Source organism: Trachypithecus francoisi, unplaced genomic scaffold (assembly GCF_009764315.1).
Source record: "Trachypithecus francoisi isolate TF-2019V2 unplaced genomic scaffold, Tfra_2.0 Lachesis_group1, whole genome shotgun sequence".
NCBI lineage: Eukaryota > Metazoa > Chordata > Mammalia > Primates > Cercopithecidae > Trachypithecus > Trachypithecus francoisi.
Genome location: NW_022681454.1, coordinates 118,403,816 through 118,429,453, shown reverse-complemented (window position 1 = coordinate 118,429,453; position 25,638 = coordinate 118,403,816). Strand labels below are relative to the sequence as shown.

At 38.1% G+C, this 25,638-nt stretch overlaps 1 protein-coding gene across 3 annotated transcripts in view; it reads left to right on the top strand.

Moving 5' to 3' along the window:
- BBS7 (Bardet-Biedl syndrome 7) overlaps positions 1–25,555 on the top strand; it is a 56,537-nt gene extending 30,982 nt beyond the window's left edge. Inside the window, exons 13-19 of one of the 3 annotated variants that reach the window (XM_033215154.1) lie at positions 1,731–1,796; positions 7,149–7,288; positions 15,440–15,604; positions 21,289–21,398; positions 21,516–21,619; positions 21,753–21,876; positions 24,013–25,555. In XM_033215154.1, coding sequence (XP_033071045.1) covers positions 1,731–1,796; positions 7,149–7,288; positions 15,440–15,604; positions 21,289–21,398; positions 21,516–21,619; positions 21,753–21,876; positions 24,013–24,146 — 843 coding nt within the window. In that variant the 3' untranslated portion in view covers positions 24,147–25,555. Of the gene's footprint in view, positions 1–1,730; positions 1,797–7,148; positions 7,289–15,439; positions 15,605–21,256; positions 21,399–21,515; positions 21,620–21,752; positions 21,877–24,012 lie in introns of those variants that run through there. The other 2 variants (XM_033215156.1, XR_004438103.1) reach the window with 2 other exon arrangements.
- The last annotated feature ends 83 nt before the right edge of the window (positions 25,556–25,638 follow it).

Sequence of the window (25,638 nt, the reverse complement as noted above, 5' to 3'; positions counted from 1 at the left end):
CAGCATGGAGGAATGTGAAAGGCATATCTCACATGGTGGCAGACAAGAGAAAAGAGAATGAGAGCCAAGAGAAAGGGGTTTCCCCTTATAAAACCATCAGATCTTATTCATTACCATGAGAGCAGTATGGGAGAAACTGGCCCCATGATTGAATTATCTCCCACTGGGTCCCTCCAATAACACATGGGAATTATAGAAGTACAATTCAAGATGAGATTTGGGTGGGGACACAGCCAAACCATATTCCACCCCTGCACCCCAAATTTCATGTCCTCACATTTCAAAACCAATCATGCCTTCCCAAAAGTCCCCCAAGTCTTAACTCATTTTTGCATTAACTCAGAAGTCCACAGTCCAAAGTCTCATCTGGGACTAGGCAAGTCCCTTCTGCCTATGAGCCTGTAAAATCAAAAACAAGTTAGTTACTTCCTAGATACAGTGGGGGTACAGGCATTGGGTAAATACAGCCATTCCTAATGGGAGAAATTGGCCAAAATAAAGGGGCTACAGGCCCCATGCAAGTCCAAAATCTAGCAAGGCAGTCAAATCTTAAACCTCCAAAATGATCCTTTGACTTCATGTCTCACATCTGGGTCACATTGATGCAAGAGGTGGGCTCCTATGGCCTTGGGCAGCTCCACCCCTGTGACTTTGCAGGGTATACTTCCCACTCCTGGTTCTTTCATAGTCTGGCATTGAATGTCTGTGACTTTTCCAGGCTCACAGTGCAAGCTGTCGGCGGATCTACCGTTCTGGGGTCTGGAAGACAGTGGCCCTGTTCTCACAGCTCCATTAGGCAGTGCCCCAGTAGAAACTGTATGTTGGGGCTCCAACCCCACATTTTCCTTCCACACTGCCCTGGACAGGTCCTCCATGAGAGCCCTGCCCCTGCAGCAAATTTCTGTTTGAACATTCAGGTGTTTCCATACATCTGCTGATATATGCTGATATATATGGCGGAGATTCCCAAACCCCAATTCTTGACTTTTGTGCACTGACAGGCTCAACAACACAGGGAAGCTGCCAAGGCTCGAGGCTTCTGAAGCCACAGTCCAGGCTCTGCGTTGGCCCCTTTCAGCCAAGGCTAGAGTGACTGGGACACAGGGCACCAAGTTGCTAGGCTGCACGCAGCATGGAGGAATGTGAAAGGCATATCTCACATGGTGGCAGACAAGAGAAAAGAGAATGAGAGCCAAGAGAAAGGGGTTTCCCCTTATAAAACCATCAGATCTTATTCATTACCATGAGAGCAGTATGGGAGAAACTGGCCCCATGATTGAATTATCTCCCACTGGGTCCCTCCAATAACACATGGGAATTACGGGAGTACAGTTCAAAATGAGATTTGGGTGGGGACACAGCCAACACATTTGGTGTTTGCATTGTCAGATTTTTAGAAGAATTCTTAATGTTTAAAAATGTTATCGTAAAAACTCAAGATGGAAAGAGCATGAGCTTTAGATAGGAATTTGAATTCCAGTTTCATCACTTAATGACTGTGGGGAAGTTATTTAACTCCTCATAAACTCAGTTTCTTCATCTGTTAAAGCTTAATTAGTAAAACTTAGTGCATAGGGTTTTTGTAAATATAAGTTAGAACATGTTTCAAAAGCACTTAGCACCAGTGACAGGTACTTAAGTAAATGGTAACCATTATTATTATTAATGCCTTTTTTTTTGTTGCTAAAAACATGGATTCATTCTTTTCCTCTACTTTGTATTCTTCCCAGTCAAATGACAACTTCCTTCTCGCCACTTATCGGTGCCAGGCAGATACTACAAGGCTGGAACTCAAGGTAAAAATATTAGAAATTACCTTTACTTGAATGTTTGAATTTCCTTTTTCCTGCTGGTGTGTCTTATAACATATGATATTATTTGTTTGCATTTAATTTCTCCCTGAAATGAATTGTTTTGGAGTAATGAATTTTGAATGACCAGTTAGGATATAATTTAGCCCAGACCACAATCTCTGCTATTATTTGTTAATCACCTTCTCTAAAATTACTGATTTTTTTTTTTTTTTTTTTTTTTTTTTTTTTTTTTTTTTGAGGCGGAGTCTGCTCTGTCACCCAGGTTGGAGTGCAGTGGCCGGATCTCAGCTCACTGCAAGCTCCGCCTCTCGGTTTACGCCATTCTCCTGCCTCAGCCTCCCGAGTAGCTGGGACTACAGGCGCCGCCACCTCGCCCGGCTAGCTTTTTGTTTTTTTTTTTTTTTTTTTTTTTTTTTTTTTTTGAGGCGGAGTCTCGCTCTGTCGCCTGGACTGGAGTGCAGTGGCCGGATCTCAGCTCACTGCAAGCTCCATCTCCCAGGTTTACGCCATTCTCCTGCCTCAGCCTCCCGAGTAGCTGGGACTACAGGCGCCGCCACCTCGCCCGGCTAGTTTTTTTTTTTGTATTTTTAGTAGAGGCGGGGTTTCACCGTGTTAGCCAGGATGGTCTCGATCTCCTGACCTCGTGATCCGCCCGTCTCGGCCTCCCAAAGTGCTGGGATTACAGGCTTGAGCCACCGCGCCCGGCCACTTTTTGTATTTTTTAGTAGAGACGGGGTTTCACCGTGTTAGCCAGGATGATCTCGAACTCCAGACCTCGTGATCCGCCCGTCTCGGCCTCCCAAAGTGCTGGGATTACAGGCTTGAGCCACCGCGCCCGGCCATGATTTTTATTTTTTAAATAGAAATTGAGTTTTGCCATGTTGCCCAGGTTGGTCTCAAACTCTTGAGCTCAAGCAGTTCACATGCCTCAGCCTCCCAAAGTGATGGGATTACAGGGATGAGCCACCATGCCCGGCCTAAAATTATTGGTCTTAAAGTTTCCTCTAACTGAAAATTTTTTTTCAAATTTTCTATTATAGAAAGTTTCAAACATTTATAAAAGTAATGAATCCCCATGTATTAATCACACAGCTTCAGCAATGATCAACTCATGGCCACCTTGTTTATGCTATCATTACTACCCTAAAATATTTTCAAGTGAATACAAGATACTCATAATTTCATTTAGTTTGTCTAAAAGATAGGTACTCTCTCTTTTTTTAAACATAACTACACTATTATCACACCTAAGAAAAATCAACAATAATTTTTTAATATTATAAAATATTTAATGTTCAGATTTTACTGATTTTTGTTTTACAGCTTGTTTAATCCAGTCATCCTTTTTTTTTTTTTTTTTTTTTGAGATGAAGTCTCGCTCTTGTGCTCTTGTCGCCCAGGCTGGAATGCAGTGGCACAATCTGGGTTCACTGCATCCTCCACCTTCCAGGTTCAAGCAATTCTCTTGCCTCAGCCTCCTGAGTAGCTGGGATTACAGGTGCCTTCCATCCGTCCAAAAAAATTTTTGTACTTTTTTTTTTTTTTTTTCGTAGGGACGGGGTTTTACCATGTTGGCCAGGCTGGTCCTGACAGTCATCTTCTAAATTAACGTAGTTATTAAAGTATCTGAGCATTCACCATATATGTTTCTACCACCTGAATTTTGCTGATTGCATTCCAGTGATATCATTTATTATCATACATTCTAGAGAAAACCTTTTAAAGTTTTCTCTAGCAATTTAATGACATAACCATTTTTATAATTAAATACTTACCATAGCATACAAATCCATTTTAGTTATTTATAGTGGGATTAGTTTTGATAGACCTATGATCTAAAAATTAAGGACTGTAACTTTTTTCCTGGTGTTGCTGATGTTTTGAAACTCAAAGGTTTTTTTATTTTTCAAGAGAGATGCTGTTACACAATATTTTTTTCACATCTGGTTAAGGAAGTTCCAGTTAAATATGATCTTTCCCCTAAACAATTCATTTTGGTCTGCATACATTCCTTTTTATGTACTTTGAAAGAAAAATGGAAAACTAGGATAAATTTATTTCTTAAAAAAAAAAAAAGTATCAGTAAGTGACCTAATTAAACATTTTACATTGAGCAAATTTCTGCTAACGAATTTGAAAGTAGAGTAAAAATTGATTAAAAACAATGTTTCACTTTTTTTGTTGTTGTTTTGTTTTGTTTTTTTTTGAGATGGAGTCTTGTTCTGTCACCCAGACTGGAGTGCAGTGGCGCAATCTTGGCTCGATGCAACCTCCACCTCCCTGATAAAAGCGATTTTCTTGCCTCGGCGTCCCTAGTAGCAGGGATTATAGGCGTACACCACCATGGCTGGCTAATTTTTGTATTTTAGTAGAGACAGGGTTTCACCATGTTGGACAGGTTGGTCTAGAACTCCTGACCTCAGTTGATCCACCCACCTTGGCCTCCCAAAGTGCTGGGATTACAGGTGTGATACACCACACCCGGCCATGTTCTTCTTTTTTTAATTGGATATAATAATTTTAAAGTGTAGAAGAAAGACAAAATGCCTGAAAAGAGCCAAGAAAATTATGAAAAGAAGAAAAGTAAGGTGTAACTTGCTTTGCCATATGATAAAACATACCATAAAACTACCATAATAAAAATAATGGAGGATATTTCCAAGCCTAAATAAATAGGCCATGCAACAGAATAATCTAGAAATAGAACCCAGAATATATTTCACATTTATGGGAATTTAGTGCATGACATTTCTATTTTAATAGAAGGGAATACTTCTATTAAATCACTATTTCTGTTTAAAAATTACTGTTGACACAACTGGCATCCATCTAGAAGAAAATCAAATGAATTGTTATCTTATGCCATATATAAAAAATAAATTCAGATGAATTAAGTACCTACTTATTTAAAGAAAGAAGACTTAATTGTCTAACAGTAATTGTCAATAACATATAAACAGCCTATTGTTACAATAAAAACCACCAAGTAAGGAAAATAGGCAAAGGATATGGACAGGCAAGTCACAGAAGAGAAGATTGGGCACAGTGGCTCACACCTGTAATCTCAGCACTTTGGGAGGCCAAGGTGGGCAGATCACTTGAGGTCAGGAGTTCAAGAACAGCCTGGCCAACATGGTGAAACCCTGTCTCTATTAAAAAAAAAAAGTTAGCTGGGATTATGCACCTGTAATCCCAGCTACTTGGGAGGCCGAGGCATGAGAATCGCTTGAACCCAGGAGACAGAGGTTGCAGTGAGCTGAGATTGTGCCACTGTACTCCAGCCTGGGCAATGGTGTGAGACTCTATCTCAAAAACAAACAAACAAGCAAAAAACCCAAAACACAGAGGAGGAAATCAAAATAGCTAACAAACAAAAACGTTCTGCCTCATCTTTAGCCAGAGAAATTCAAATTAAAATAATAAAAAGCAGTTTCTTTTATCTAGCGGAATAGCAAAAAATTAATAGTTAAAGAACAACATCGCTAGGGGACGGGGATGAAGAAAATGACACTGTCAGTCATAGCTCGTGGAAATATAAGTTGTTACAACCACTGTGGAAAATAGATATTAGCTCCTTTCGGGGAATCTATTAATAGCAATAAAATAGCAGTAATATACATACAGACATGAATATAATTAATTGCAGCATTGCTTGTAGAAGCAGAAAAGTAGAACCAAGGTGAATACTCATTAATGATTGAATGGTTGAATAAATAACTGTTTATCCATATCTTGGAATATTACACAGCTACTATAAAGAATGAGTTGATTTATACAGATTAACATGGAGGAAATTTCATAAAACATACAAAATGCGGATAAAATCGCTATATATAATTTGAATATATTTTTATTTATATTAATATAAATATGAATAAATGTATGAAAAGAAACACACCTGTCTGATATAGCCAGTTATATAATATGGGAAGGCATAAGTGGGATGGGAGGAGCAGCGAGGTGGTGGTGATAGGAGAGGCAGAGATAAGGGGGAAAATGTGAAAATTAGAAATGAAAGCAAAGATGTGTATGATATCCAATAGACTTAGTCATGTGAAATGATATATTAAATTAGGTCCTTCTCTTTTTTTTTTTTTTTTTTTTTTGAGAAGGAGTCTCGCTCTATCGCCCAGGCTGGAGTGCAGTGGCCGGATCTCAGCGCACTGCAAGCTCTGCCTCCCAGGTTTACGCCATTCTCCTGCCTCAGCCTCCCGAGTAGCTGGGACTACAGGCGCCCACCACCACGCCCGGCTAGTTTTTTGTATTTTTTAGTAGAGACGGGGTTTCACCGTGTTAGCCAGGATGGTCTCGATCTCCTGACCTCATGATCCGCCCGTCTCGGCCTCCCAAAGTGCTGGGATTACAGGCTTGAGCCACCGCGCCCGGCAGGTCCTTCTCTTAAATTAGATCTTCCCAGCTCAGTGAATTACTATTTCCTGTTAAGTATGTTGAATTCTCAGGATATCCAGCCAGTTATATTCAAAATAGCCCAAAAGAATTTCCAGTTCAAATATGCCATAATTAGATTATAGGTATGCATCTCTATTTTCACAGAATGTCAGTAATTAAGTTATTTGAAACATTTTTTCTGTCAATAGATTTTTATAATAACAGCTATGTGCTAAATACTCTTTTTTTGTACCTGTACGTAGAGAGACATATGAAAGCATAACTACCAAAGTAGTAATAATGATCATCTGGGGTGGGAGGATTTCAGGTGACTTACATGTTTGTCCAGATTTTTCTTTATTGTTTGAATTTGTAAATAAGGAATATTAATTGTTATACTGATTATTACAAAATAATTTTTCATATAAAATTATTATGTTCTATATTAAAGCTCTTTTTCTTGTGGAAAAAATATCTGCTAATATGAGCTTATTACTGTTTAAAAATTAACACCAAAATATAGGTTTATCAGATCTATTTTTTTGTTTTCTTTCTGTAGTTTTACTTATTATGTTTTCTTATCCTCTTCCTTGTCAGCAATATTCACAGTGCAACATTTGCAAAAAATCTTGCTTAAACTTTTTAATGTTTCCCACTTAGGTCAAATTTTGATGTTTTCCCCCTCATGCCATGAAAAGTATGAGTTAAAGTATTAATTAGATTAGGGAAGTTACCTTTGTGTAGTACAAGAGGTACTACAATCTGTCCCGTGAATTGAAACAGAGTGGGACAGGAGAAAGAAGCTGGACAGCTTTCCAACTCCTCTTAAATTAGGTCTTCACATCTTAGTAAATTTTAAGTACTTGATAACTTGTGTTGAACGTTTTAAAGATATGTTTTGTTGCTAAATATTCTTATTTTGTTTCCTTTTTTCTGTTGAATCAGATTCGCTCAATTGAAGGCCAGTATGGCACACTACAAGCATATGTGACTCCAAGAATTCAACCTAAAACCTGTCAGGTCCGCCAATACCACATCAAACCTCTTTCACTCCATCAAAGAACTCACTTTATTGATCATGACAGGTAGGACAAAGGAAAGAGCAGTTTCTTTTTAGGATATTACACAATTCAAATAGACCTGTTTTTTATTTTTGTAGTGTAAATTCTGTTAGCAATTTCTACTTTTAAAAATTAAATAAACAGTTTAAATATTATAGATTTAATATTTCTAATAAATATAAGATTATTTGTCTTATTTTACAGGCTGGTTTGAGTTGTACTTTTCCATCTTTCTCATATATTACTATTCTGGGATTATTGGAATAGTAGTTCTCTTTCTCATATACTTAATGTGAGAGCAAATACTGTTTAACCTTTTTTTTTTAATTATTATACTTTAAGTTCTAGGGTACATGTGCACAATGTGCAGGTTTGTTACATATGTATACATGTGCAGTGTTGGTGTGCTACACCCATTAACACGTCATTTACATTAGGTATATCTCCTAATGCTCTCCCTCCCCCCTCCCCACTCCCCACAATAGGACCCTGTGTGTGATGACCCCCTTCCTGTGTCCAAGTGATCTCATTGTTCAGTTCCCACCTATGAGTGAGAACATGCGGTATTTGATTTTCTGTTCTTGTGATAGTTTGCTGAGAATGATGGTTTCCAGCTGCATCCATGTCCCTACAAAGGATACGAACTCATCCCTTTTTATGGCTGCATAGTATTCCATGGTGTATATGTGCCACATTTTCTTAATCCAGTCTGTCACTGATGGACTTTGGGTTGATTCCAAGTCTTTGCTATTGTGAATAGTGCCGCAATAAACATGCATGTGCATGTGTCTTTATAGCAGCATGACTTATAATCTTTTGGGTATATCCCCAGGAATGGGATGGCTGGGTCAAATGGTATTTCTAGTTCCAGATCCTTGAGGAATCGCCACACTGTTTTCCACAATGGTTGAACTAGTTTACAATCCCACCAACAGTGTAAAAGTGTTCCTATTTCTCCACATCATCTCCAGCACCTGTTGTTTCCTGAGTTTTTAATGATTGCCATTCTAACTGGTGGGAGATGGTATCTCATTGTGGTTTTGATTTGCATTTCTCTGATGGCCAGTGATGATGAGCATTTTTTTTTTTTTTTTTTTTTGAGACGGAGTCTCGCTCTGTCGCCCAGGCTGGAGTGCAGTGGCCGGATCTCAGCTCACTGCAAGCTCCGCCTCCCGTGTTCACGCCATTCTCCTGCCTCAGCCTCCGGAGTAGCTGGGACTACAGGCGCCCGCCACCGCGCCCGGCTAGTTTTTTGTATTTTTTTAGTAGAGACGGGGTTTCACCGTGTTAGCCAGATTGGTCTCGATCTCCTGACCTCGTGATCCGCCTGTCTCGGCCTCCCAAAGTGCTGGGATTACAGAGCATTTTTTCATGTGTCTTTTGGCTGTATGAATGTCTTCTTTTGAGAAATGTCTGTTCATATCCTTTGCCCACTTTTTGATGGGGTTGTTTTTTTCTTGTAAATTCGATTGAGTTCTTTATAGGTTCTGGATATTAGTCCTTTGTCAGACGAGTAGATTGCAAAAATTTTCTCCGATTCTGTAGGTTGCCTGTTCACTCTGATGGTTGTTTCTTTTGCTGTGCAGAAGCTCTTTAGTTTAATTAGATCCCATTTGTCAATTTTGGCTTTTGTTGCCGTTGCTTTTGGTGTTTTAGACATGAAGTCCTCGCCCATGCCTATGTCCTAAATGGCATTACCTAGGTTTTCTTCTAGGGTTTTTATGGTTTTAGGTCTAACATTTAAGTCTCTAATCCATCTTGAATTAATTTTCGTATAAGGAGTAAGGAAAGGATCCAGTTTCAGCTTTCTACTTACGGCTAGCCCATTTTCCCAGCACTATTTATTAAATAGGGAATCCTTTCCCCATTTCTTGTTTTTGTCAGGTTTGTCAAAGATCAGATGGCTGTAGATGTGTGGTATTGTTTCTGAGGGCTCTGTTCTGTTCCATTGGTATATATCTCTGTTTTGGTACCAGTACCATGCTGTTTTGGTTACTGTAGCCTTGTAGTATAGTTTGAAGTCAGGTAGTGTGATGCCTCCAGCTTTGTTCTTTTGGCTTAGGATTGTCTTGGCAATGTGGGCTCTTTTTCGGTTACATATGAACTTTAAAGCAGTTTTTTCCACTTCTGTGAAGAAAGTCACTGGTAGCTTAATGGGGATGGCATTGAATGTATAAATTACCTTGGGCAGTATGGCCATTTTCACAATATTGATTCTTCCTATCCATGAGCATGGTATGTTCTTCCATTTGTTTGTGTCCTCTTTGATTTCACTGAGCAGTGGTTTGTAGTTCTCCTTGAAGAGGTCCTTTACATCCCTTGTAAGTTGGATTCCTAGGTATTTTATTCTGTTTGAAGCAATTGTGAATGGGAGTTCATTCATGATTTGGCTCTCTGTTTGTCTGTTACTGGTGTATAAGAATGCTTGTGATTTTTGCACATTAATTTTGTATCCTGAGACTTTGCTGAAGTTGCTTATCAGCTTAAGGAGATTTTGGGCTGAGACAATGGGGTTTTCTAAATATACAATCATGTCATCTGCAAACAGGGACAATTTGACTTCTTCTTTTCCTAACTGAATACCCTTGATTTCTTTCTCTTGCCTGATTGCCCTAGCCAGAACTTCTAACACTATCTTGAATAGGAGTGGTGAGAGAGGGCATCCCTGTCTTGTGCCAGTTTTCAAAGGGAATGCTTCCAGTTTTTGCCCATTCAGTATGATATTGGCTGTGGGTTTGTCATAAATAGCTCTTATTATTTTGAGATACGTTACATCAATACCGAATTTATTGAGAATTTTTAGCATGAAGGGCTGTTGAATTTTGTCAAAGGCTTTTTCTGCATCTCTTGAGATAATCATGTGGTTTTTGTCTTTGGCTCTGTTTATATGCTGGATTACGTTTATTGATTTGCATATGTTGAACCAGCCTTGCATACCAGGGATGAAGCCCACTTGATCACGGTGGATAAGCTTTTTGATATGCTGCTGGATTAGGTTTGTCAGTATTTTATTGAGGATTTTTGCATCGATGTTCATCAGGGATATTGGTCTAAAATTCTTATTTTGTTGTATCTCTGTCAGGCTTTGGTATCAGGATGATGTTGGCCTTGTAAAATGAGTTAGGATTTCCTCTTTTTCTATTGATTGGAATAGTTTCAGAAGGAATAGTACCAACTCCTCCTTGTACCTCCGGTAGAATTCGGCTGTGAATCCGTCTGGTCCTGGACTTTTTTTGGTTGGTAGGCTATTAATTATGGCCTCAATTTCAGAGCCTGCTATTGGTCTATTCAGGGATTCAACTTCTTCCTGGTTTAGTCTTGGGAGAGTGTAAGTGTCCAGGAAATTATCCATTTCTTCTAGGTTTTCTAGTTTATTTGCGTAGAGGTGTTTATAGTATTCTCTGATGGTAGTTTGTATTTCTGTGGGGTCGGCGGTGATATCCCCTTTATCATTTTTTATTGTGTCTATTTGATTCTTCTCTCTTTTCTTTATTAGTCTTGAGAGCGGTCTATCAATTTTGTTGATCTTTTCAACAAACCAGCTCCTGGATTCATTGATTTTTTGGAGGGTTTTTTGTGTCTCTATCTCCTTCAGTTCAGCTCTGATCTTAGTTGTTTCTTGCCTTCTGCTGGCTTTTGAATGTGTTTGTTCTTGCTTCTCTAGTTCTTTTAATTGTGATGTTAGAGTGTCAATTTTAGATCTTTCCAGCTTTCTCTTGTGGGCATTTAGTGCTATAAATTTCCCTCTACACACTGCTTAACATGTGTCCCAGAGATTCTGGTATGTTGTATCTTTGTTCTCATTGGTTTCAAAGAACATCTTTTTTTCTGCCTTCATTTCATTATTTACCCAGTAGTCATTCAGGAGCAGGTTGTTCAGTTTCCATGTAGTTGAGCAGTTTTGATTGATTTTCTTAGTCCTGAGTTCTAATTTGATTGCACTGTGGTCTGAGAGACAGTTTGTTATAATTTCTGTTCTTGTACATTTGCTGAGGAGTGCTTGACTTCCAACAATGTGGTCAATTTTGGAATAAGTGTGATGTGGTGCTGAGAAGAATGTATATTCTGTTAATTTGGGGTGGAGAGTTCCGTAGATGTCTATTAGGTCCGCGTGGTGCAGAGTTGAGTTCAATTCCTGGATATCCTTGTTAACTTTCTGTCTCATTGATCTGTCTAATGTTGACAGTGGGGTGTTGAAGTCTCCCATTATTATTGTATAGGAGTCTAAGTCTCTTTGTAAGTCTCTAAGGACTTGCTTTATGAATCTGGGTGCTCCTGTATTGGGTGCATATATATTTAGGATAGTTAGCTCTTCCTGATGAATTGATCCCTTTACTATTATGTAATGGCCTTCTTTGTCTCTTTTGATCTTTGATGGTTTAAAGTCTGTTTTATCAGAGACTAGGATTGCAACCCCTGCTTTTGTTTTCCATTTGCTTGGTAGATCTTCCTCCATCCCTTTATTTTGAGCCTATGTGTGTCTCTGCATGTGAGATGGGTCTCCTGAATACAGCAAACTGATGGGTCTTGACTCTTTATCCAGTTTGCCAGTCTGTGTCTTTTAATTGGACCATTTAGTCCATTTACATTGAAGGTTAATATTGTTATGTGTGAATTTGATCCTGTCATTATGATTTTAACTGGTTGTTTTGCTCACTAGTTGATGCAGTTTCTTCCTAGCATCGATGGACTTTACATTTTGACATGTTTTTGCAATGGCTGATATGGGTTGTTCCTTTCCATGTTTAGTGCTTCCTTCAGGATCTCTTGTAGGGCAGGCCTGGTGGTGACAAAATCTCTAAGCATTTGCTTGTCTGTAAAGAATTTTATTTCTCCTTCACTTATGAAACTTAGTTTGGCTGGATATGAAATTCTGGGTTGAAAATTCTTTTCTTTAAGAATGTTGAATATTGGCCCCCACTCTCTTCTGGCTTGTAGAGTTTCTGCCGAGAGATCTGCTGTTAGTCCGATGGGCTTCCCTTTGTGTGTAACCTGACCTTTCTCTGTGGCTGCCCTTAACATTTTTTCCTTCATTTCAACTTTGGTGAATCTGACAATTATGTGTCTTAGAGTTGCTCTTCTTGAGGAGTATCTTTGTGGCGTTCTTTGTATTTCCTGAATTTGAATGTTGGCCTGCCTTACTAGGTTGGGGAAGTTCTCCTGGATGATATCCTGCAGAGTGTTTTCCAACTTGGTTCCATTTTCCCCCTCACTTTCAGGCACCCCAATCAGACGTAGATTTGGTCTTTTCACATAATCCCATATTTCTTGGAGGCTTTGTTCATTTCTTTGTACTCTTTTTTCTCTACACTTCTCTTCTTGCTTCATTTCATTCATTTGATCTTCAGTCGCTGATACTCTTTCTTCAGTTGATCGAATCAGTTACTGAAACTTGTGCATTTGTCGCATAGTTCTTGTGTTATGGTTTTCATCTCTATCAGTTCTTTTAAGGTCTTCTCTGCATTGATTATTCTAGTTATCCATTCATCCATTCTTTTTTCAAAGTTTTTAGTTTCTTTGTGCTGGTTACGTAGTTCCTCCTTTAGCTCTGAGAAGTTTGATCGACTGAAGCCTTCTTCTCTCGACTCATCAATGTCATTCTCCGTCCAGCTTTGTTCCGTAGCTGGCAATGAGCTGCGTTCCTTTGGAGGGGGAGATACACTCTTATTTTTTGAATTTCCAGCTTTTCTGCCCTGCTTTTTCCCCATCTTTGTGGTTTTATCTGCCTTTGGTCTTCGATGATGGTGACGTACTGATGGGGTTTTGGTGTGGGTGTCCTTTCTGTTTGTTAGTTTTTCTTCTAATGGTCAGGACCCTCAGCTGTAGGTCTGCTGGAGTTTGCTTGAGGTCCACTCCAGACCCTGTTTGCCTGGGTATCAGCAGTGGAGGCTGCAGAAGATAGAATCTTGCTGAACAGCGAGTGTTGCTGTCTGATTCTTGCTCTGGAAGCTTCGTCTCAGGGGTGTACCCCACCGTGTGAGGTGTGAGGTGGCGGTCTGCCCCTAGTGGGGGATGTCTCCCAGTTAGACTACTCAGGGGTCAGGGACCCACTTGAGCATCAGTGTGTCCGTTCTCAGATCTCAGCCTCCATGGTGGGAGATCCACTGCTCTCTTCAAAGTTGTCGGTGAGGGCCATTTACCTCTGCTGAGGTTTCTGCTGCTTTTTGTTTAGCTATGCCCTGTCCCCAGAAGAGGATTCTACAGAGGCAGGCTGGCATCCTTGAGCTGTGGTGGGCTCCACCCAATTCGAGCTTCCCGGCAGCTTTGCTTACCTACTTAAGCCTCAGCAATGGTGGGCGCCCCTCCCCCAGCCTTGCTGCCGCCTTGCAGTTAGATCTCAGACTGCTGTGCTAGCAATGAGGGAGGCTCCATGGGCGTGGGACCCTCTGGGCCAGGTGTGGGATATAATCTCCTGGTGTGCCGTTTGCTAAGACCTTTGGTAAAGCACAGTATTAGGGTGGGAGTTACCTGATTTTCCAGGTGTTGTGTGTCTCAATTTCCTTTGGCTAGGAAAAGGAATTCCCTTCCCCCTTGCACTTCCCAGGTGAGGTGATGCCTCTCCCTGCATCAGCTCTTGCTGGTCGGGCTGCACCCGCGGACCAGTGCCAACTGTCCGACACACCCCAGTGAGATGAACCCGGTACCTCAGTTGAAAATGCAGAAATCACCCGTCTTCTGTGTCACTCACGCTGGGAGCTGGAGGCTGGAGCTGTTCCTATTTGGCCATCTTGGGCACGCCCCCCGGTTTAACCTTTAGATAGTATAATAGTTCTCTGTGAATGGGACCTCATTGTATTAGCCTCAAATATTATATTTCCTTTATATTTCTTCTTAGGGAATACTGATAAAGCAATTGGTTGTGATAGTTCCTTTTATTTCCATGCCAACTTAGGCATCCACCTTTTTGTAGTTTTTCAGAACATGGGCTTAAAGAGAAGGGAAAGAGAGGAACAGTTACTGATTACTTTCTTTGTGCTATGTATTATGCTGGGAGCTTATGTAGTATTTAATTCTTATAGCAAGACAGGTAATAATGTCTCCATTTTACAAATGAGAAGTGGAGGTTTAGAAAAGTAAGTATAGAAAAGTAAGTAACTTGCTGATAAAAGGACTAAAGCTATGAATTTAAGCCAAAACCCATGTTCTTTGTATTGCTGCCTATAATTTAAAATATATAATTTAAATAAGATGTAAGGCAGACTATTCCTAAAGAAGATTTTTGGAAAACATTAAAAGTCAAGGTTTTATTAATGGAGGTTGCATGGCATGCTAGAAAGAACAGCAAATTGGTAATCAAGAGACTTGGATTACAATCTGTTCCTGTCTGACTTTGGGAGTTTAATTTAATTTAGTCTCTAGGTTTTAGTTTTTTCATCTGCAAATGAGAGGATTCGTCCAAAGTTTTCGTTTCATAAACTGCATTTTCTTAACTCTTTATAATTATCCACCTGATTTATTTTAAATTTGGTTTTTTTATGTTGCTTTAGTGTGTGCTTTTGCAAGATAGAAAGTATGATCCCATATTTCGGGAAGATAGAAGGTATTATTCTGTAGGTTGTCTAATGGCACAGAGCTAGTAAATAATGGAACAACCCATGCCTGTCTTACTCAAAAGCCCAATTCTTTGCCTTTACACTATACTGATTATTTCCCTAAGGAGGTTCTTATATAAGTATGTTTTGTAGTTTATGTAGTAGAAATACTAGATAAGCTTTTTTAAAATGAGGGCTGGGCATGGTGGCTCACACCTGTAATCCGAGCACTTTGGGAAGCCGAGGGAGGTGGATTGCTTGAGCCCTAGAGTTCGAGACCAGCCTGGGCAACATAGTAAGACCTCGTCTCTATAAAAATAAAAAAAAAATAAACTTTTTAAAAATGAAATATTCCCAAATAAATGGAATTTTATTTGAAAAGCATGTTATAATGAGTAAAACCTGTTTACATATATCACTTAACTGATACTTAGCACAGGTGCAGGTATATGTAAGTGTTCGATTTTTTTTTCATGAAATTGAAATGTTCATTTATTTTACGTATAAGATTAATCTGAGAAAATTGAATGTTTTCGTTTATATTTGTTTAACAAATATTACAAAATTCTGCTTATTACTGTGTACAGATAATACCTTCATGTATTCCCACACATAAATATGTGCCTCTACTATTGTATTACAGACCCATGAATACACTGACTCTAACAGGCCAGTTCAGTTTTGCTGAAGTTCACTCCTGGGTGGTTTTTTGTCTGCCTGAAGTTCCAGAAAAACCTCCAGCAGGAGAATGTGTGACATTTTACTTTCAGAACACCTTTCTAGATACACAACTTGAAAGTATCTACAGGTAAATCAAACTTATTACTGGTTCACAAGTGTCATTTTATGTAAATGTAGCTTCTAAGTTTTCTTTTGTTTTAACTTAGGAGTTATTTGTGAGTAATCTGATTGAAAATCTATACTGTTCAAGATAATCTATTGAAAAACAAGTCAAATTAGTAAGTTTGGAAAAGCGATTGAGTAAAGATGTATATGCAAAGATCAATATGTTTCCTAAGTTCCCAACAATAACAATAACTAGTGAGAAAATAAATTATTTTAAAAGACCCTTTCAGAGTAGCAATAACAATAACAAAATAACCAGATAAAATCTGTAGGAATATTCTTAATTAGAAATATGTAGAAGTTACATGACAAAAACTGTAAGATTTTATTGACATAAACGCCTTGATTAAATGGAGTAATATATTCTATAGTCATCAATATGAAGACATTGTAAAAGATGACATTCCTACCCAAATTGATTTGAATATTTATCCTAATTCCAATAAAAACTCCGGTTGAATTTCTTTTTTTTTTTTTTCCAAGCCAAACTGTATCCAGCTTTATTAAAGATACTTTCCATAAACAATCATGGTATTTCAGGCAGGACATGGGCAGACAATCGTTAACAGTATACAACAACTTTCAAACTCCCTTCTTCAATGGACTACCAAAAATCAGAAAGCCACTATAAAACCCAATGAAGTCTTCATCTGATGCTCTGAACAGGGAAAGTTTAGAGTGAGGGTTGACATTTCACATTTAGCATGTTGTTTAACAACTTTTCACAAGCCGACCCTGACTTTCAGGAAGTGAAATGAAAATGGCAGAATTTATCTGAAGATCCACAATCTAGAAATGGAACCATGCTGTTTTGACAGGTGCCATCTCAGTGGCATCACTGGAAAGTCCAGATTGCCTGACACACTGGTAACCACTGACTAGGGGTCAGGTCCCAACAGATGTCTGGGCTTAAGGGAGTTAAGTCTATGCTGAAAGATGGAAAGGGAGAAGAGAACATAAAAACAAATTTGTTTTTCCATACCACAAGGCTTTTGTGCCAAGGTGGCCATGTGTGTCAAAGTAGGGAATCCCTCCTCCTGGGAACCAAGAGGAAGTCTCTCAAAACTAGAAGGGAAAGGTGTTTTCCCCACATCAATCCAGCTTTGGAGACATTCTATTAGTGACATATGCCCCTTCCCCCAAAAACAATGAAGTGTTCTGTGTGCTAACAACATAGCTTTAAAAAAAAAAAAAAAAAAAAAGTAAAACAAAATTCTGCATTTTTATAAAACTTGATAAAAAATAGTATTTCAAACTGTACAGTCACCAGAGTACACAGTTATCAAAAATGCACACACTTCACTTGGCGTCTCCAGCACCTTCAGCTTTCTGTGCCTGGTCTGTTTTGGCATCTCCGTTTTCTGCAGGGTTATTCCCCTCCTTGCCAGCATCAGCTTTTCCCTTTTTCCCTTTGGGTACCTTCTCTCCCTTCTTTGCAGGGGCCTTTTTAGGCTTGGGCTCTGGCTTTGGAGGAGCAGGTTTAGCAGACACCTCGCGGATCTTCTCTGTGGTTCGTCCTTCACCTTGGCTTTATCTCCTTTAGCATCCCCTTCAGCCTTTCTCTTGGGCATGGTGGCGACGGCGGCGGGACGTAGGTGCTGGACGCGGGATGCAGCGCGCGCGGGCTTTGGTCGGTCCGGGGGTCGTTCTCGCCTCTTCTTCTCTGATTCTTCTCTGAATTTCTTTATGCACAAATATAACATGGCTTAGAAGTTTAGCCTTAGAAAATGCAGGCTTTTGGCAGCTATTCGGATACGGTTTGGAGGTCATTATATTGTTTTACACTCTTCTCAAGCTTTTAGTTACACCCATCGCTCCTCCACCATTACCTCTAACTCATCTTCTATAAGCTCCAATAATTCCTCTCAACTTCTCAATATAGTAGAAGCTAAACTTTTCCTTTTTTTTTTTTAGCCTGTCTCTGAATGTGAAATGATCTACTTCTTGGGCAAGGCTAATTTCTCTGCATCTACCCATTGAGCTTGGATCCTCCTGCTTCTTCAGAGTCTTTCCTTTTTCATTCTTTCTCACATCTGTAGGTTGTTTTTTGTTTGTTCCTTTTGTTTGTTTTGAGACAGGCTCTCACTCTGTCACCCAGGTTAGAGTGCAGTGGCATGATCTTGGCTTACTGCAGCCTCGACCTCCCAGGCTCAAGTGATCCACCCACCTCAGCCTCCTGAGTAGCTGGGACCACAGGCATTCACCAACATGCCCAGCTAATTTTTTTATTTTCTGTAGAGACAGGGTTTCACCATGTTGGTCAAGCTGGTCTCGAACTCCTGAGCTCAAGCAATCCTCCTGCCCTGGCCTCCCAGAGTGCTGGGATTATACGTGTGAGCCACCACACCTGGCCTGTAGGTTGTTTTTGTTTTCTGCGTGTGTGTGTGTTTTTGTTTTTGTTTTTGTTTTTGTTTTGCTTTGTGTTGTTTGTCTGGGAGAGAGCTCATTATTCTTTCTGTCAGCCTCTTAAGGTTCTTTCCCTAAGCAGATAATTGTGGTATTCTCCTAAGTTCTAAAAACAGCGTGGTAAAGTCTCAACTCGGGAGCAAGAAGTAGAATACCTTTTGCTTCTCTTGTTATTTTAAAATAATAACAGTATTGTTCTAAAAATGTAATTTTACCTCAGAATTCAGCCTTTTAGAACCAAGAACTCTTCAGAAATCTAATTGGTTTTAACATCCATTCTATGGAGGTTTTTCACTATACCGTCCAAGGAAGCTTATCTGTGTCTAAACCTGTAATAATTACTCCCATTTTGAAGTACCACAGTGAACCTCACACGTTAATCATAGCAGACAATTCAACATGCCCCTAGCATATTATATACTTTTATAATAGCACACCTTTGCTCTTTATCATTCTGTGGCTTTGAATATTTTTTCTTAAGATTCAAAACTGTTTATCCTTTAAGGTCCAACTTAATAGCTACTTTTTTTTTTTTTTTTTTTTTTAAGAAACAAGGTCACACTGTGTTGCCCAAGCTGGTCTCAAACTCCTGCCTTCAAGTAATCCTCCTGCCTCAGCCTCCCCAGTAGCTGGGATTATAGGTGCAAGCTACTGCACCCAGCAGTAGCTACATTTTTGAAGCCTTCCTTGATTCTCTTCTCTGTTTCCATAGCATTTTTTTCTTACTTGTCTGTGATCTTTATTGTTATCTGCTTAAAGTATATAATTATTTTTTATTTTTTATTGTATTTTTTTTGAGACAGAGTCTTGCTCTGTCACCAGGCTGGAGTGCCGTGGCGCGATCTTGGCTCATTGCAACCTCCACTTCCTGGGTTCAAGTGATTCTCCTGCCTCAGCCTCCTGAGTAGTTGGGACTACAGGCATGTGCCACCATGCCCAGCTAATTTTTGTATTTTTAGTAGAGATAGGGTTTCACCATGTTGGCCAGGATGGTCTCGATCTCTTGACCTCATGATCTACCTGCCTTGGCCTCCCAAAGTCTGGGATTACAGGCATGAGCCACTACGCCTGGCCCCTAATAATTTTTATATAAACTTATTTCTCTAAACTTTATTTTTGTGGACAGTCTAATTTTAAATATTTTTGTATGTAGCCTCCAAGGACCTAAAACATAGTTTTGCACATAATAGGTGCTCAACAGATGTTTTTCAGATGCCTGAATAAAATATATGTGTATGGAGGTAGTGTAGAAGTATGTGCTTTGCAGGCAGATGTACTTAGATTTGAATCCTGGCTCTGTGACTTACCAGCTATGTGACCCTAGCTGGTTGCTTAACTCTCTGAGCTTCAGTTTTCTTTTCTGAAGAATGAAAATAATAGCACTTACTTTATTGAATTGTTATGATGATTAAAAGAAGATAACCATTTGAGTCATTCTGTAGTACCTGGCCCTATGTGTTTACTAAAGATCATCTGTTAAGATTAAAGACTAATAGAAATGTCATGATTTCTAAAACACAATTGAGATCAAAGTAGTAAGTGTATTATTCATTTCTAGAAAAAAAAACAATTATCTTTTTTTTTGTTTGTTTTGAGACAGGGTCTTATTCACCAGCCCAGGCTGGAGTGCAGTGTCGCAATCTCGGCTCACTGCAACCTCCTCCTCCCAGGCTCAAGTGATTCTCATGACTTAGCCTCCTGAGCAGCTGGAATTTTAGGAGTGTGCTACCACGCCTGGCTAATTTTTGTATTTTCAGTAGAGACAGGTCTCATCATGGCCAACATGAGGTCTTGAACTCCTGACCTCAAGTGATCTGCCTGCCTTGGCCTCCCAAAGTGCTGGAATTACAGGCGTGAGCCACTACACCAGGCCAAAGCAATTATCATTTGCATATAGCTAGTTGGCGTACATCATTTCTGTGTGTGTGAAAACCAAATGAAAAGGCATTAACTATATGAGAGATGATATATATTAATTAGGAAACTTGGTCATCTTAAAAAGGAACCAAATGCAAGCAGCTTAACCAAATAAAATAAATTTATCATCTCACATAACTCAAAAGTCTAGCAGTAATCTGCCTCATGCACAACTGGATCAGTGGCTTAATTGATGTCATCAAGATTTTATCCCTTGTTCAGTTCTGCTTTTATCTTTTCTTGGCTTTACCATGCAGTGTTATGGCCACCAGCAGTTCCTAGAATCCAGTTGTATATATTTTCAGCTGCTGTAGAATTTCTCTTGCCTACTAGCTCCAGTAAAAATCCCAGGATTGAGTATCATTGTCAAGCCGTGAACCACTGTGGTCAGGGGTATGGAATGTACTGCTCAATGCTTCCTCCTGAAGTCCCATAAATAGAGACCAATGCCACTGAAACTATATGGACTGAAGAGGGCAAGAGAAAGAGGAATGGTACCCTAAAGAAAAATAACGATCCTGGCCGGGCATGGTGGCTCACGCCTGTAATCCCAGCACTTTGGGAGGCCAAGGCGGGCGGATCACAAGGTCTGGAGATCGAGACCATCCGGGCCAACATGGTGAGACGCCATCTCTACTAAAAATACAAAAAAATTAGCTGGGTGTAGTGGCGCCTGCCTGTAATCCCAGCTACTTGGGAGGCTGAGGCAGGAGAATCGCTTGAACCCAGGAGGTGGAGATTGCAGTCAGTTGAGATTGCGCCACTGCATTCCAGCCTGGCAACAGAATGAGACTCCATCTCAAAAAAAAAAAAGAAAAATAACGGTCCTCTGACCATAAGCAGTGGCATTGGATGCTGAGCATGAAAAACAGCAGATTTCACTCTTACATATTTGATATCAGATTTCTTTTAAGGATAAAGCATATAGTCACATTGTAATTTGTGTGATTACATGAAAGAAAAACACACATGTAACTAAGCAATTCTAAGTGCGTTTTATATATGTATATATATGAAGTTGGCTGTTCGAAATATTAGTGAAAAATGAAGGTAAAAGTTGTTTTAAATGAAGTTTTTATATAAACTGTCACATCTTTAGGAGGCATATATCTTTTGTTTAGTTTTACGAGTATATTCAGAAGCTGAATTAATATAATAGTAAAGGATTACATGTTTAAATTTGCTTTATATTAATGATATATGTATACAAAATAAATCTACAGTCAAATGAAATCTATACACTAAGTACTAATCATAAAATATATATGTACTGGACAATTTCCTTCTACAGCGATCCTTTTAAAAAATATATTAATTTTATAGAAAAGGAGAGGGAGTTTTTAAATCTGACAACATTTCTACTATCTCCATCCTAAAAGATGTGCTTTCTAAAGAAGCTACAAAAAGGAAAATTAACCTCAACATATCATACGGTAAAGAAACAAACAAAATTAATAATTCTTTCTGATCTTTATTTTGTGTTGTTGTTACATTATTAATGTTTCTGATCAAAGTAATTTATCTAACTGCATCTGGTCAACTCCTTCTAGAGATAAATGAGGTATCAGTCCAACACACTTTAAAGCTAATCCACCCAAAGCTGGAGTACCAGTTGCTTTTGGCTAAGAAAGTGCAGTTAATTGATGCTTTAAAAGTAAGTACATGTGTTGTCATGGACTGGTGATTATTATTTTAAGTCACAGGATTTCTAAAATTATCGTTACTTTAACATTACATTGGATTGAATTTTGAATATTAAGGTGCTTCTGTTTTTAATTTTAAATAAGGAATTGCAGATTCATGAGGGAAATATGAACTTTTTGATACCAGAATATCGCTGTATTCTAGAAGAGGCAGATCACCTACAGGAAGAATACAAAAAGCAACCTGCACATCTTGAAAGACTCTATGGTTAGTGGACCATTCTAGAATACCTTGCCATATTTCTTTTCAACTGGCTATTTCCCAAGGATCATGTAAGACAAGCTGGGCAGAAAGATAAAAAGATTACATCAGTCATGATTCATGAATCAGTTGACAGCCAATTTATTGCACAGGATATTTCTGTCTTTTGTCAAGCTACTTTTAATATTTAATTCTTTTACTTGATAAAATGCAAGTATATTAAGAAATAAGTATACCATGATGAATTAATCTATATATATGAACAAACCTGGTATAAAATGAATGTAATCTATGAACCTTTAGAGCTTAGACTGTATTTCACACAAATAATTGTCATGTTTTGTTGCTGTTGTGAAATATAAAAATGCAGCATTTAAAAATTTTAAGGCAAAATTTAATAAAGGATATACAGTATTCGTGTTGTGTCAATTTACAATTCCAAACTTACTTTGGTGGTGAGAAGTTGAATGTTTCACAAATTGTATTAAAACAGAGTAAAGGAGGTGAGGGGAGGGAAAGAAGGAGTGAGGAAGGAAGAAACAGCTTAAGACAAACAATTTTATTAGCAATCTTTACATAAGACCTGTTGTATATAGCACACTATTTACACTGTCTTCATAATCAGGTGAGATATTTAATCCTTACAACAGCTCTGCAAGGTTAGGTGGTATTATCTTCATTTTTCATATACTTTAACTGAAATCTGAGTCTAAGGAATTTGTTGTCACTTAGCAAGCTAGTGATAATGCCTGCATTAGAATCTTCTCACTCCAAAATGCATGCCTTTTACACTATGCCAAGTCTTCCATAGTCACTGTAGAGCCAATGGGTATCATTAGTCCACATTGATCCTTAAGACTGCCTACTGAATTTCTTATTACATATCCAGAGACTTTCTCACAAACTGTGGCTATATTTAATGTCTTAACCTTTATTACATGGCAAGCACATGATCTCTTTTATCCTTGTAATAACTTATGAGATTGGCTGTACATAACATCACTGATTACAAAATCCAGACAGCTTTGTAAACCAGTTTTTTTCATAAATAATTTGACAGCAAAATCTTGACTTAATCTGAATTAATTTAATAACAAAACCTGACTTAACCTGACAGGAGGTTTTCTTTTTTTTTTTTTTTTTTTCTTTTTTTTTTTGAGATGGAGTCTTGCTTGGTCTCCCAGGCTGGAGTCAGTGGTGCAATCTCGGCTCACTGCCACCTCTGCCCTCTGGGTTCGAGCAGGTTTCCTGCCTCAGCCTCCTGAGTAGCTGAGATTACAGGTGCGTGCCACCATGCCCGGCTAATTTTTTTGTACTTTTAGTAGAGACGGGGTTTCACCAGATTGACCAGGCTGCTCTTAAACTCCTGACTTCGTGATCTGCCCACCTTAGCCTCCCAAAGTGCTGGGATTACAGGAGTGAGCCACGGTGCCCAGCCCGAAGTTATATCTTTTTTATTCCACTTAGTGGAAATATTCATCCATGTATTTTGTGACAGAAATAGTACTATGTTTTGCTATTGAATGTTGCCACTCAGTCCCCTTGGGGTTAATACCATAGTATATTCCTTTCATTATTCCTAAAATAGGAAAAATTCTGAAATATATCTTGCATCAAGCTTTTTGGGTAAAGGATTTACAGCTTGAATAATTCCTATTTTACATATGAGAAAACTCAAGGCGAAATGATTTGCCCAGATCTTTGAACTTAGGACTATTTGCCTTCAAGTCAAATCCCAAGAATGGTCAACATGTAGATGGAATATTTTAATTCAGATAAGCTGTTAAAAATAGAATCTGCCTACACTATGTCAAAATGGTCTGCTTGGTGGAAAAATGATACCACTTGTTGTGATGTTATATATACTGATAGCAGTTCAAAAATGACGAGTAGTTGCTTGTCTGAATTAATAGCTTATAATCAATTGTTAAGAGGGTTATTAGGTAAACTATTTATATCTTGAAACTTGTTTTAAAATCCCCCCAAAATGAATGTTTTTAAAAACATCATGGCTTTTAGGTTTGTGTATGTTAAATAATGGAATTACAGGTGCTTAAAAATAGATTATCAAGCAATTAGTGAAATACTGTGTAATTAAATATAACTAATCACTGACAGGAAATTTATGTTTTTTCTTTATAGGCATGATCACTGATCTTTTCATAGATAAATTTAAGTTCAAAGGCACCAATGTAAAAACTAAAGTACCCCTTCTATTGGAAATTCTGGACAGTTATGACCAAAATGCATTGATTTCATTCTTTGATGCAGCATGAAATACAAATAAGGTAAAGTCCCAAAGAAGTGGTCTGTTTAAATGAAAAATATTAAAACAAAATTAGAAGTTAACTGTGTACATACTTTAATTTCAAATGCTTTTTTATATCTAAAAATATTTGAGATATAATGGATGGCTTTTTAAATTAATGCTTCTGTTTCTTTTGACAAGTTGAACTTTCTAAAAGAGTTTTTATTTTTGAAACACAAATAGAATGATTTAAATAGGACTTTAATGAATTTTTGGCAAGTGGCTGTTTTAATTTTTAAATTGAGAAGTAATATGTGGAAAATGAAAATATATTCAAATGTATTACAAGGTACATAAACACATAAATATGTAAACTGCTTTATAGGTTTCAAAATGTATTTTTATATATTACCTTATTTGATCTTAACAACTGTTGTATAAGTTTGTCAAATCATGTAAGAAAACTGATTCTCAGTGAAATTTTGTGATTAAGAGGACATGCTAGTATTTTATAAAGCTGAGACCAGAACCCAAGTACTGGTACTTGCTTTGTGTCCTGGTTACTATGTATGTTGCCAGCTAGTGGAAGTAACCTACCAATTATTTTTTCTAGGAGATAGGATTGATTTGCAACTGATTTTCCTTTTGCTTGGTGATGTTTTATGACTCTGCTGCAGTTTGTGGAAATGCTGTACTTGGCTCAGTGCTATAAATTGTAGTCAGGGAAATAAGAAGAGCTTACACAGAGTGGGGGGATTTTAACTAGACATGCTGTAACCAGTGGAGCTATTCAAGCATGCTACAGGTGAAGAGTGCAGAAATAGTGATGCCATCTTAGATTTTCCTACACCAGTATCTTCTAGATCTCTTTTTATCATATATGACGTTAAGGCTGCAGAAGTTTTGTACATTAATCTTAATTCATATTTATTAATTTCAAAGGAATATTGAAAGGTTTTAAAATGGCATAAAGATAATGGAAAATAAGCTTTATGTTTCAAGAAGGGCAGACTCACTAATTTTTTAGAAAACAGTGCTTCTTAATGATATGCTATTATACTAATTAGTTACGTGCAAGCTTTGTATATAAATATAAAAATTTGTTACAGGCACATATAGTTAAGATAATTTTATTTTAATAAGATCATATTGTTTTTACTATATTTAAAGAAACTTTACTTCTGAAAGGAACATAATTATATCTAGGTCACTAGAATGTCATTGTATTTTTTGTTGGCTGCCACAGTTGGGGAAAAATAGATAAAAATTAATGACTCTATTTGAATATTTTGTAATGCATTGCTATTTATTATATATATATCAACAGTAGTTCAAGGTGGCACTTAAATTAATTGCATCTTCATTAGGAAAAATAAAAAGCATAAAACACAATTTCTGGTTACTATGAATAAATGCCTAAATGTTAAGATGACATTACTACAGTCTGACACTTGAGTACTGTATTACTATGTGAGCTCCGTGTTAATTTATGCACATTATTTAATCCTAACAACCGTATT